The sequence below is a fragment of the Tursiops truncatus genome, chromosome 8 (genome assembly GCF_011762595.2).
Source record: "Tursiops truncatus isolate mTurTru1 chromosome 8, mTurTru1.mat.Y, whole genome shotgun sequence".
NCBI classification, from domain to species: domain Eukaryota; kingdom Metazoa; phylum Chordata; class Mammalia; order Artiodactyla; family Delphinidae; genus Tursiops; species Tursiops truncatus.
In genome coordinates, this window is record NC_047041.1 from 58,279,629 (window position 1) to 58,292,716 (window position 13,088).

The following is a 13,088-nucleotide window of genomic DNA, read 5'->3' on the forward strand; positions in this document are numbered from 1 at the left end:
AGTCAGTGGCGCCTGGGACTGTTTCCTCTTTGTTCTCTGCTCTGACCCCAGCACCCCACGCAGGCCCTGACGAACAGGCAAGGTGGGAGGCCCAGGAAATGGCTGTGGAATGAGTGATCGGCAGAATGAAAGAATGAATAAACTAGTCCCCCGAATGCCAGACTCTTGTGCACAGTCTGCCCTCACCTCTTTTCCCCTGAGCCCAGAGAGGAATGTCAGGGACAGGAGATGTTTCCAAAATCCCTGTCCACCCAGTTGGCCGAAGGGTTCGCCGCCACCCCCCGACACCCCACCCCCGGCTGTGATAGTCTCAGGAATGCAGAGTTCCAGATGTGGGACTGGGTGGGGAAGTAGCAAGGCCCCCAGCCAGGCACCAGGCCTGGGACGTCCGCCTGTCAGACTGCCTGCCTCTTGTCCTGGGGACTGGGCTCAGACCCAGGGTTGGTGGGGGAGCACCCATGGCCGCCAGCAGGCCCTGCTGTCCCTCAGCTTCCCTGATGGAAAAGTGGGCGTGTGGCCTGGCTCTTCCAGCCCCTCACCTAACAACCTCAAAACCAGCATTTTGCCGGGCGTGGCCCCCTGGCTGTAGGCTCCCTTCTAACCTCTTGCCCACACCCGCAGCTCTTCTTACAGCTGGGCAATGCTGCTGGGAACCGCTTCTGGGCAGCCAACGTGCCGCCCAGTGAGGCTCTGCAGCCCAGCAGCAGCCCTGGTGCCCGGCGGTGCCACCTAGAGGCCAAATACCGGGAGGGCAAGTACCGACGCTACCATCCGCTCTTTGGCAACCAGGAGGAGCTGGACAAGGTCAGGGCACTGGGCCTGTGAGGCCTCTTAAAACACTCCCGTTATTCATGCCCCCCCCCTACATTGCTCTCTCTGTTTCAGCCCATCTTTTCCACTAGCTCAGAGTGATGAGTGGCCCTGTAGGGAAACGGAGGCCCAGAGGGCAGAAGGACCCTGCCCAGCCACAGGGACAGTTGGGACAAAGCAGAGAGGAACCAGGCCTGACCCTTGGGCCAAGGCCACGTCCCCAGCATCTGTCTGCCTCCCTCCGCTCCTGATTCCTCTGTCTCCTCACCCCGTCCTGCTCCTGAATCCTGCCAAAAGGAGTGAACTTGGTGGGGATGCTATTTCCTGTCAGGCTCATGAAAAACAGCTGGCTGCTCCAACCCATCCCCTTCCACACCCCACTCAAGATGAGGCCCCTCATGGGCCCCAGGCCCTGACAGGCTGGGAGCCAAGCCCTGTCCCTGGTCTGGCTTGGCCTGAGTGGGAGGTTGCCTGTTCCGAGGCAGAGGGATGCCGCTTGTGACTTCTGGTCAACCTTCAGCCCTTCCCCCAAGCAGCCCCACCCAGTCGGGCTCAGTCCAGCTAGAAGCCCAGTGGGAGCCAGGCCTCCACCTCCCAGGAACCCAGGCGTCCAGCCCCCAGCCCAGCCCAGTCTAGCCCGCCAGCCAGGAGGGGCGGCAGCTCCCATTGGTTGGGAGGGATGGGCAGGCGGTGAGGAATTCAAATGTGGGAGGAATGAGCTACAAAGCACCCCCCTCTGGCCTTCCACAAGGCAGAGGGAGCTTGAGAGCCTCTAGAGAACACGCCTGGTGGCTGACAGGGTCCCAGGGGGCTGTCAGCAGGGTGAGGCCTGGACTGCTAGGACCCCTGGCCTCTGTGGGGATGCCCCTGCCCCCCCCCCCACTCCGCTTGGCCTTTCTTTTCCTCCTCCTGTCTTTCTTCCTCCCTTTCTTCTCTTTCACCCTGAGGATGGACCCCTAACCTGGGTGACCCCTTCCTCTTCCCGACCCCGCACCCCGACCCCACCGCAGCACGACCCCTGTCCCACTTGCCCCTCACTCTGGCTTAGGCTGACCCTCCCCACTCCTCTCCCCTCCTCCCAGGCCCTGTGTGCCGCAGTCACAACCTCAGACCTGGCTGAGACCCAGGCGCTCCTGGGCTGCGGGGCTGGGGTCAACTGCTTCTCGGGGGACCCTGAAGTCCCCACGCCCCTGGCTCTCGCTGAGCAGGCGGGACAGACACTGCAGATGGAATTCCTTCGAAACAACCGGACCACAGGTGAGTGGCTGGTGGGACCATCCTCCTCAAGGGATGGGGCCTCCCTGCTGCCAGGGTCTGGCCCTTTGGAGGGCATGCCAGTTATTGGGTGCTAGGGGCTGGGTATTGTCCTGTGAGCTTTGATTTACGTACCACTTGAGCTCTAATTACAACTCCTCCAGGGGCCCTGGTGCAAGAGTGTGTGTGACGTTTCGGGTTTGCACGTCAGTGTACATCTGTGCCTCTGGCTTCCCCTTCACACGCGTGTTTGTTTGCATCTCCCTTTGTGTCTCCGTCTCTGCATCTCTTTGTGTATTTGTGGGTTCCTCCCTGACCCAAGTGTGGGACCTCGGGGTGGCATCCGTGTGCCGGTGTCCGTGTGTCTCTGAGTTGCTGTGCTCTGCTTCCTTGCCCCTGGGAGTGTCGAGGGCGTTGGAGTTTGTGCATGTGCAGAGCGTGTCTGCGCTGCTGTCGGGGGGAGGTGCTGCATTTCTCTGTGTGCGGGGGACTCACCACAGCAGCCCTGTCCGCCGTTCTGTCTGGGTGGGGCTCTGTTGCAGACGGGTTGGGTCCCGTTTGGCTCCCGCTCTCGGGGTAGCTGAGGAGGGGGTGGTGGGGGTGAGCGCCGCTGGTCATGGCCCAGCGCTAGCCTCTGGGGCCACATCCTAGGACTGAGGGTGGAGATCTGCGGCCAGGACTCTGGGCTCAGGGCCATGGGTGGGTGGGGTGCGCCGGGCTGGAGAGAGCCCAGGTGTCCGGGGAAGGCACAGGAGACCACCCAGCTGGCTTGGGCTTTGGGACTGCTGGGAGCAGGGCTGGAGCCAGGCTGCTTCCTTAGGCTTTGCAGTGTCTGAGACACGCTCCCTTATTGTTGGTGAGTTTGCTCGAGGGCCGCCCCCCCCCACTGTAGTGTACTGGTCCTGTGCCTGCAACAGGAAGAGCTGGGCTGGGGATTCAGGGGAGCTCCCTGGAAGGAGAGGTACTGCAGCCGGGCCTTGTGAGTGGGATGGAATTCTCACAAGTGGGGAAAGGTGGAGAATGGCTTAGGCAGAATCCTGAATGTGGCAGTAGGAGCCCAGGAGTGCTAGTCAGGGAACGGTGCTGGGGAAGGAGGGGCGGGTGACTTGAGTGCCAGCTTAAATACCCAGCCCAGGTGGGGGCGAGGGGGACACCCTTGGATGGTGAGCATGACCAGCCACTCTTTCCCCCCCTTCCCAAAAGAGGTACCTCGGCTGGATTCAGTGAGGCCCCCGGAAAAGCACTACTCAGTTGTCCTGCCAACTGTGAGCCACAGCGGCTTCCTTTACAAGACCGCTTCCGCCGGGAAGCTGCTACAGGACCGCCGGGCCCGGGAAGGTGGGTGCCGGGCCAGAGCCCGCCCTGGCCATGGTATCCTGGCATGGTGGCTGGGCCAGAGAAGCCAGAGCTGGCCAGGCTGGGGGATCCATGAGGGCACCAAGTGCACTCTGGGTGTGGTCTCGGGTACACAGTTGGTGCTTAATAAATGGGCTGATCGGGGTGGGAGTAGAGCATGGCACTGCAGAGCAAGTCACTGCCAGCGTTTCCTTTAAAACAAAGAAGACTTTATTGAGTACCTGTTAGGTGTGGGCCCTGTTTTGGGCATCTGGTATTTGGAGCACGTGGATGCTAGGAAGTTTGAGGACTAAGCTTAAAGGTCTGTCCATCTATCACCTCAGCCTTCCATTTGCTCCCAACTCTGAGTAAAATCCACGGTCCTTACTACCACGTCCCGCAAGGACCTGCACTCAGCCGCCCCACCCCATTACCTCTCTGACTCCTCTTCCCTCGCTCACTCTGCTCCAGCTTTACTGGCCTCCTTGCTGTTTCTCAAACATAACATTCATGCTCACCAGACCCTTTGTACTTGCTGTTCCCTCTGCCCAAAATGCTTTTCCCTAAATATCTGCATGGTTAGTCTCTCACTTCAAACAGGTCTCTGTTTAAATGTCACTCCTCGAAGACTTCATTCCCCACCGCTTAATCCAAAATAGCAAGCCCTACTTTCGCACTACTTACCTGACATTATTCATGGGTCTGTTTATTGATTCTCTGTGCCCTCCCGGAGTATAAACTTCTCTTGGCCAGCGCTGCAGCCCCCAGCACCTAGCACAGTGTCTAGCACACAGTGGGCCCTTGCAGGTGTCTGCAGGATGAGGAGTGACTGAGGCAGGGCTGGCGCTCCTGGAGGGAGCCCAGGCTGGGAGGCAGGCTCTGGGACACACTGCCTTCAGAGGGCAAATGTCATGTCCTCGTAGCCAGGATGACAGACAGTATCTGCTGTGTGAGCATCGTTGAGGCCGTTGCTCACCGCATCCTTCAGCACCCCCAGATGAAGCCCTCCAACTCCCAAAGAGATTTCTTTGGAACTCTGTGTTACTCACCACCTCACTGCCCCTGGGGCGCTGCCCCTAGTCTACCTTCCTCTGCCTGATAATGTCATTTATATAACTGCCTGGGTCATCCTTTTTTCACTCTGGGTGCCAGGAAGCTCTGAGCCAACACTCAATGCTGTGAACTATACGAGCCTGCATGGCCTTGACAATCTGTTCTTTCTCCTACTTTCCTGGTCCAGATTCCCATTTCTGTTCCTTTATGGGATCTTGTCAGTCTCCTCAGAGTCACTATAGGAGGAAGCAGAGTATAGAACAATGGGCACTGCTGGCAAAGGAGGGTGGGGCACAGGGGGTTATGGTATGAAAGGCTTCCTATGGCATTTGGGCTGGCCTTGAAAGATAGAGGGTGTGGGTGAAGGGAACAGGGTGAGCAAAAGCAGGGAGTGTGGGGTGTGTGTGCAGGAGTGGTCAGAGAGGTGGCCGGGGAGGTGGGCAGGGGCAGACCTGGCAGGTCCGGGGGAGAGGTGTGGGCTGGGCTGGGTTGGTGGAGCTACAGGGAGGAGGATGGATTTGGGGGAAGCTTGTGAGTTAGAATGGAGAGGACATGGGTCAGGTGGGAGTGGAGGCCCAGGGAGGATGCAGAGGTAGTGTTCAGGTGAGGGTGAAGGGCTCCCTCATGGTTCCCCTGCCCAACTTCTCCCCAGAATTCAGCCGACGCTGGTGTGTGCTTAGCGACGGGGTCCTGAGCTACTATGAGAATGAGCGGGCAGTGACCCCCAACGGGGAGATTCGGGCCAGCGAGATTGTGTGTCTGGCAGTGCCCACTCCCAACACCCATGGGTGAGCACCCCTGGGCAGAATCACAGACTGTTATTGATGTAAAGTCCAAACCTCCATTGGGGAGACAGGGAAACAGGCCCAGAGAGGGGCAGGGCCTCCCCAGGGTCGGACAGCAAGCTGGGGCTGTGCAGGGGCTAAACCGGGTTTCCCGAGGCCCTAGCCTAAGGCTTTTCTCCCACCTCATAGGGGGCCAGGGGAAGGGCAGTCACCAGGGCAGTGTGGTGGGTGAGGGGGCAGTGTTGGGTGGAGTGGGCCTGAATCCTGGCCTGTGTATCTACAGTTTTGAGCACACCTTTGAGGTGTACACAGAAGGAGAGCGGCTGTACCTCTTTGGGCTGGAGAGCGCAGAGCTGGCTCGTGAGTGGGTCAAGTGCATTGCTAAGGTGGGCCTGGGTGAGCAGGCGGGTGTGGGAGGAGTCTGTCAGGGCCCAGGGTAGGACCTCCTGGCCAATCCCCCCTGTATCCCAGCTTTCCCACCGCATGGATCAGGGGCTGGATGGAGGGCAGCAGACACAGAGCCAAGGCCCTGATGTGATCTGCAGCTCCCTGGTGGTGGGGGAGGTCAGGAGACCTATCTCAACTATGTGGAAGGAGGACCGTGGGCCTTGCACTCCCTAGGTGCTCAATATATGTTTAATAATGAATGACAGGCAGAGCCATCCTAGGATGGACAGTGCTGCCTCCAGGGGGAGCGCCTTGTCCTGGAGGAAGGAGGCAGGAAGGCTGCAGAGGAGAGCTCTGCCCTGGGGACTAGAATCAGGTGCCCTCTGGCTCTCCTGTGCCGTGAGGGCCTGTGACTCTCATCCTCTTGTTCATCGACCAGTCATCTGTGAGCCTCCTGACAGTCAGTCCTCAGAGCCCCGGGGATCCAGGTGAACCCATCTTGATCCCAGCTCCTCAGTGGCTTCCATGCTGGTAGGGGAGACAGATGGGGTCCAAACAGCAAAAACTGTAATTGGTGCTACAACAGAGGGCAACAATGCCTTGGTGCCGTGGGGCCCCAGAGAAGGGACATCCCTAATGGTGTCTGGGAAGGTGTTCCAGAGGAGGGCATATCTGAGTATGAAGTGGGACATGATACCCAACTTAGTTCACTGTGCCGGGTTCTGCCCTGGGGGAGAGAGAGGAGACAGCTGGGTGGAAAACAAGTACATGCCCACAAGCCAAAGGGCTGGGGTATCCAGGGCGGGCAGTGCTGTTGGCTGATGCAGCCTCCCTGGCCCTCTCCCCTTTCTCTGGCCTCCCCACCAGGCGTTCGTGCCTCCCCCGGCTGAGGATCTGCTGGCCCGGGATTTTGAGAGGCTTGGGCGCCTACCCTACAAAGCTGGCCTGAGCCTACAGCGGGCCCAGGAGGGCTGGTTTGCCCTCCTCGGCTCCGAGCTCCATGCTGTCTTCCCAGAGGGGCCCTGCGAGGAGCCGCTGCAGCTTCGGAAACTACAGGAGCTTTGTGCGTGCACCTGGGCCTGGGCCCCAATCTGCGGGGCACCCTATCCTGGGCTCCCAGGCCCCAGCCCCTCCCCAGAAGTTTGAACTGTACCCTAGCCTGGCCAGAAGGAGCCAGCCTGCCCTCTCATGTCCTCTCCTGGCCTTGGGGTGCATCTCAGCCACCCCAGGGGTTGGTGGGTGTGTCCCAGGGGTGTGTGGACGCAGAGAGCCTCAGCAGGGAGCAGGCTGGGGACCATGAACAAGGCCTGGGCCTCACCTCAACCCATCCCTCCACAGCCGTCCAAGGGGACAGCGAGAACCAGGTGCTGGTGCTGGTGGAGCGACGGAGGTGAGCTCTGGCCTCCCTGAGGGGCTCTGAGAAGCCTGGAAAGTCTGACAGGCCTGGGAGGGGTGGGGCAGGGGTAGGTCCCCAAGTGACTGACTCCCCGGCCCAGGACGCTGTACATCCAGGGGGAGCGGCGGCTGGACTTCACGGGCTGGCTGGGGGCCATCCAGAAAGCAGCGGCCAGCTCAGGGGACACGCTGTCGGAGCAGCAGCTTGGAGACTCGGATATCCCGGTGATTGTGTACCGCTGTGTGGACTACATCACCCAGTGCGGTGAGCCCCGCCCCCATGGCACAGGCCCCGCCCCTCCCCACCCTCCTGCCCCAGAGGCCAAGCCTCGCCTTCCCGGCCGTGAGGCCCTCCCCTTGACCAATGCTCCTGGCCCCTCACGTTTGGCTCCGCCCCCAGCTCAGCCCCACCCCTCTCCAGGCCTGACGTCGGAGGGCATCTACCGCAAGTGTGGGCAGACATCAAAGACACAGCGGCTGCTGGAGAGCCTGCGGCTGGACGCTCGCTCTGTGCGCCTCAAGGAGGGCGAGCAGCACGTGGACGACGTCTCCTCGGCGCTCAAGCGCTTCCTGCGAGATCTGCCCGATGGGCTCTTCACTAGAGTCCAGCGCCTAGCCTGGCTGGAGGCCTCAGGTGGGCCCTGCAGCCCGTGCCCAGCCTGAGACCAGGCCAGTGCTGCTGACTTGTACACTCTGATCTCAGTTTTCCCTCCCCTCCCCGTCATGCACTTGGACTAGGCATGCCCCAGTGGTGGGCTCCAGTCCTTCTCCCTCCTTTCTTCTTATTCCTATTGTCACTCTATACAGAGCCAGGGTCCCTTGGAGAATTCTTTATCTTTGCTGCATGGCTGGCCTGATTTGACTTAGAGGGGGCCAGGGAGTGGTGTCACCTAGGATGAGAGGCAGGGCAGCCAGAGGGGTGGGACAGGGGAGGTGGTTACAAGAGGGTTCCTGACCCGATCCATCTTCCCCCCACCCAGAGATTGAGGATGAAGAGGAGAAGGTCTCCAGGTACCGAGAGCTACTGGTGCGTCTGCCCCCAGTCAACCGGGCCACGGTGAAGGCCCTTATCAGCCACTTGTACTGGTGAGAAGCGGTGCTACCTGGGGGCTGGGGTAGAAAAGACTCTTTTATTCCCAATTTGGCTGCCTGTTCTCCCCGGGAACCAAGTGGGCCTGGGAACTGAATGTTGCCTTATGATGTGCTCTGGTCTTGGACACTTTGTCTCCCAGCTTACTTCCTGCAGGGTGGGAGAATAGAGGCGGTTTCAGCTGGTGGACAGATCTCTCAGTTTCCCAGCCCTGCTTCTCCCCAGGACCCAAGATATGGCCAGAAAGACTGTCCCCTCGTCTCCTTAACTATTGTCCTCTCTGACTGGGACCTCCCCTGGCCTGTCTCCAGGGGCCATGCATGGGCTTGTCAGGAATTGGGCAGGTGAGGTGGGGAAGTCCTGGGCTGACTCCTCAAGGCTTCCATCCTTCCCTGTCCAGTGTCCAGTGCTTCTCAGACACGAACCAGATGAACACGCACAACCTGGCCATTGTGTTTGGGCCCACGCTCTTCCAGACAGATGGGCAGGACTACAAGGCCGGCCGTGTGGTGGAAGACCTCATCAGCCACTATGTGATGGTGTTTAGTGTGCGTCCCCAGCCAGTGGGCAGTGGAAGGCAGAACTCAGCCCTGGGCGGCAGTGACCATCTGTCCCTCTCCCTTTCCCAGGTGGACGAGGAGGAGCTGAGGAAGCAGCGGGAGGAGATCACTGCCATTGTGAAGATGCGTGTGGCTGGCACTGCTAGTGGGACTCAGGTGAAGGGCAGGGCCTGGGATGGGGGGCTCAGGCCAGCCACCTGCACCTGCTCCCCAGGCCTCCAGCTGAGCCCTGTCTCCCCACAGCACGCCGGCGACTTCATCTGCACTGTGTACCTGGAGGAAAAGAAGGCGGAGACAGAGCAACATGTCAAGGTGAGGGCCAGGGACCTAGAAGTTAAGGGGCCGGGAGAGTCAGGCTGGGCTGGGTGCAGGCTCAGATGACCAGGGGAGCACAGCTTCCATGCTGAGGGGAGCCCTGGTTTGGGACCTGTATCTGGCTAGTGCCAGGGCCTGTCTCTTTCCCTTTTCCCCACCCAGCTCATCAGGACCACTCAGACACCCCCCTGCATCCCAGGACTCCAGAGGACCCTGAGAAGGGTGGGCTCGGCCCCTGGATCACACAGCAGGGTTGTGGCAGAGCAGGGGCTGGGGATGGGGTAGGCTGATCTCCTCCTCCTGCTGGGTCCCCACAGATCCCAGCATCCATGACAGCTGAGGAGCTCACCCTGGAGATCTTGGATCGCAGGAATGTGGGCATCAGGGAGAAGGACTATTGGACCTGCTTCGAGGTCAACGAGAGGGAGGAGGCAGGTGGGTGACCACAGGATTGGTGCAGGAAACGGGGTGGCCCCAGTCTGTCCTCCTCTACCCCACAGTGTGCTGACAGTGGTGGTGAAGGGGGTTTTAGATGATGGATGTTGCTGTCACGCTGTGATCTCAGTGATGGTGGTGATGTGCTGGCAGGGGTTCAGGTGACGTGGCTGATGGAAGGGACCGTGAAGGGGTAGATGGTGTCGGCTCTGGCGCTTTCTCAGGTGTCGGCGAGAATGGTGCTGCTTGCAAGGGTGGAGATGCTGAATTTGATAATGGGATTGTGAGTGACAGCGTTGGTGGTGAGGGGGTCGTGGGTGGTGATGAGCATGCCGAAGGAGTGGGGTGGGCTGTTGTGAAGGCGCCAAGGGGAAGGTGAAGGGGAGTGATAAAGGCATTTTAGGGTGAAGGATGGTCTCAGTGGCAGTGGAGGATGAGGGCGTATCTGTTCATTTGTTTTACCGTTATTTGTTGAGTGCCAGGCACTGGGCAGGGAAGCCAGAAACACAGTCCCTACCCTCTTGGGGGTAGTCTGGTATGGAATAGAGACACTAGTCCCATGATCACACCGGTAAACGCACAACTACAGCCGTGTTAACTGCTGTGAAGGAAAGGGCCACAATGCCACCAGAGCTGTTTTTAAATTTTTATTATTCATTTATTTATTTTTGCTGCATTGGGTCTTCGTTGCTGCACGCGGGCTTTCTCTAGTTGTGGCGGGCGGTGAGCGGGGGCTACTGTTCTTTGCGGTGCGCGGGCTCCTCATTGCGGTGGCTTCTCTTTCTTGCAGAGCACGGGCTGTAGAGTGCAGGCTCAGTAGTTGTGGCTTGCGGGCGCTGGAGTGCAGGCTCAGTGGTTGTGGTGCACGCGCTCAGTTGCTCCGTGGCATGTGGGATCTTCCTAGACCAGGGATCAAACCCGTGTCTCCTGCATTGGCAGGCGGATTCTCAACCACTGCGCCACCAGGGAAGTCCGTCACCAGAGCGTATAACAGGGTCTTTGGCTTTGGAGTCCCTGGGTTAGGAGGTTAAGGCAGAGTAGGGGTTCCGTGGTGAAGAAGAGGGGAAAGTACTTCGAGGCAGTGGGAACAGCATGGGCAAACGCCCTGTGGTGGCTGGGGACACTATTCTTTTAAGGAGCTTAAGATAAGGACAGTGAGAGGTTGTGGCCCGGGATGGGGCTGGAGATAAAGGCGGAGGCCGCCCTCAGGGCCTGACAACAATGCAAGTCCATTGAAGGGTGAGTGGTTGGGAGCTTGAAAAGATTGCTCCTTACTGCTGGGTAGAGAGATGTGGGGAGAGGGCATGAGAGCACACAGCAGAGACTGCTTCAGAGGCCACAGTACTGGTCCAAGAAGATGGGATCATGGGCCAGGGTGGCTGCAAGGAGATGGACAGAAGCAGAGAGATTTGACACATGGAAGCTGAGAGGGAGGAGGGTTTGTTTCTGACCTGGGTGGCCTGGGGGGGTGGTGCCGGTTTCCCTGATGAGGACACACAGGGAAGATCACCGGCTTGGTTTTGGACATGTTGGGTTGGAGCAGGTTTGGTCCCAGCCACATGTGTTGGGTGTGGGAGGTGGTCAGGGCAGCGGTGTGGCGCCAGGAGGCAGAGGGAGTAGACAGTGCCCTTGGGCACGTAGGTGATGTGTGTACATGGGCCAGCCCTCAGTGCTGTAGGCCAAGTGGCCCTGGTGACGGTGTGCCCTCTCCCCAGAGCGCCCCCTGCACTTTGCGGAGAAGGTGCTGCCCATCCTGCATGGGCTGGGCATGGACAGCTACCTGGTGGTGAAGAAGCACCAGTCCATGGAGGCCATGCTGCTGTACCTAGGTAGGTGGTGTCCCTGGATGGGTGGTGCCTACAGGGTCGGGCAGCCTGGTGGCAGGTCCCTCCATCCAGAGCTGGGGCGTGATCAGGAACAGCCCAGGCAGAGGGCGCCAGGCGGGCAGGCCTCTTCGGAGGCTGGGGCAGGATGGACCCTGCCCTGGGTGTCTGTGTCTATGGGCGGGGCGTTGGTGCAACCCTGTGCCCACTCCACTCCTCCCCCAGCCAGCCATGTGGGTGAAACCAAGCACGGCATGATGAAGTTCCGAGAGGACCGCAGCCTCCTGGGCCTGGGCCTGCCCTCAGGGGGCTTCCACGATCGCTACTTCATCCTCAACAGCAGCTGCCTGCGGCTCTACAAGGAGGTCCGGGTACGTGATCCTGCTGGGTCCTGCCCCGAGGAGGGCACCAGCGCCCGGGTACGTGATCCTGCTGGGTCCTGCCCCGAGGAGGGCACCAGCGCCCGGGTACGTGATCCTGCTGGGTCCTGCCCCGAGGAGGGCACCAGCGCCCGGGTACGTGATCCTGCTGGGTCCTGCCCCGAGGAGGGCACCAGCGCCCGGGTACGTGATCCTGCTGGGTCCTGCCCCGAGGAGGGCACCGGCGCCCCGGTGTGCTCAGACACCCGAGCACAGATGTCCCCCTGGGCCTAACAGTGGGAGCGTCCCCATCACGGGGTCTCGGGGTGGCACAGCAGTTGTGGGGAGCTGTGGATTCTCAGAGACCCTCCTGCTGTGGCCCTCGGTGATCACATGGCTTTGCCCTGGAGCCCTCCTAGGCCCTGGTACCTGGATGCCATCACATCAGGCTTGGGCTGCTCACCTGTGCCAGGTCATGGCACCCACAAGAACATGCTACGTGGTGACAGCCCCAGGTTGTGGCCTGTGCATGCCTTGTTGCTTCATAGGCCATACCCCATCCCGGCCCACTCCATGCACGCCCATGCTGTCCACACGCCGGGCGTCCTCCCAGACCAGACGCCATCTCCGTCCTAGCACTGCCCCCGCTGCCCCAGCATACAAGCCACATCCCGCCATGCACCACTACACACACTGTCCTAGCTCTGGACCTGGGCCTCCTTCTTCCGTAACCCTGATCCTCTATCAAACAGAGCCAGAGGCCGTGGAGCGGGGCCCCTGAGACCGTGAGTAGCTGCGGGTCAACTGCCAGCTGCCTTACACCTCCTGGGGGCCAAGTGAGCCTAGTGGGAGCGTGGGGACCCAGCCAGAGCTCCTGGCCGTCTCCAGGCATGGTTTCCCGGCCTCCACCCTAGGGCTTGTGGCCTAGGCTCCTTCTCTTCATCCCAACCCTATCCCAGAGTGCTTCTCCCAAGATAAGGGCCCCCGTCAGTGCGATGCTCTAGACTTTTCCAAAAGCTTCAGGGTGGAGGCTGTGGAGCCAGTTAATGGAAGCCCCTAGGTTTGGATTAGAGCTCTGATCTTCACCTCCTGTCACCCCTGGAACCACCCTCTTCCCAGCCCTGGAGAGAGTTCCAGGGCTATTAGAATGTGCTCGCTACTGCCCTCATCTTAAAACGCAAGAGCAGGACTACAGAGGCCTGTGGTGTATCCCCCAGCTGTAGTGGCCTCCCTAGCTGGTTGCCAGCCTTTGTTTGCACACCCTGGGAGAGGGGAGTTCATCCTCTCCTCCCTTGGTGCTGCTCTGTCCCTAGAATGATAGTATCATACTGAGTATCACTGTTCAGGTTCAGCTGAGATCTGCCTCCCATGACACCCCTGTGGATCCCAGCTGTGCCTTGGGTGCCACAGAGTATAGATGCTCTGCAGAGACAGGCAACAGAAACGGGTTTCTAAGGCCAGGGGTCCAGCCTGAGCTCCTACCAGTG

The 13,088-nt window shown here is 60.1% G+C and overlaps 1 protein-coding gene across 11 annotated transcripts in view; it reads left to right on the plus strand.

The window, feature by feature from the left end:
- Positions 1 to 13,088, plus strand: part of ARAP1 (ArfGAP with RhoGAP domain, ankyrin repeat and PH domain 1) — a 63,491-nt gene that overhangs the window by 43,907 nt on the left and 6,496 nt on the right. For 5 of the 11 annotated variants that reach the window (XM_073808506.1, XM_073808508.1, XM_073808511.1 and 2 more), the window contains 17 exons: positions 622 to 804; positions 1,893 to 2,067; positions 3,268 to 3,402; positions 5,105 to 5,240; positions 5,521 to 5,623; positions 6,492 to 6,687; positions 6,963 to 7,014; positions 7,121 to 7,284; positions 7,441 to 7,653; positions 8,000 to 8,105; positions 8,510 to 8,657; positions 8,739 to 8,825; positions 8,913 to 8,981; positions 9,302 to 9,419; positions 11,135 to 11,248; positions 11,468 to 11,613; positions 12,354 to 12,437. In XM_073808506.1, the coding sequence (XP_073664607.1) occupies positions 622 to 804; positions 1,893 to 2,067; positions 3,268 to 3,402; positions 5,105 to 5,240; positions 5,521 to 5,623; positions 6,492 to 6,687; positions 6,963 to 7,014; positions 7,121 to 7,284; positions 7,441 to 7,653; positions 8,000 to 8,105; positions 8,510 to 8,657; positions 8,739 to 8,825; positions 8,913 to 8,981; positions 9,302 to 9,419; positions 11,135 to 11,248; positions 11,468 to 11,613; positions 12,354 to 12,437 (2,229 nt within the window). Of the gene's footprint in view, positions 1 to 621; positions 805 to 1,892; positions 2,068 to 3,267; positions 3,403 to 5,104; positions 5,241 to 5,520; positions 5,624 to 6,491; positions 6,688 to 6,962; positions 7,015 to 7,120; positions 7,285 to 7,440; positions 7,654 to 7,999; positions 8,106 to 8,509; positions 8,658 to 8,738; positions 8,826 to 8,912; positions 8,982 to 9,301; positions 9,420 to 11,134; positions 11,249 to 11,467; positions 11,614 to 12,353; positions 12,438 to 13,088 lie in introns of those variants that run through there. The other 6 variants (XM_033862338.2, XM_073808505.1, XM_073808507.1 and 3 more) reach the window with 6 other exon arrangements.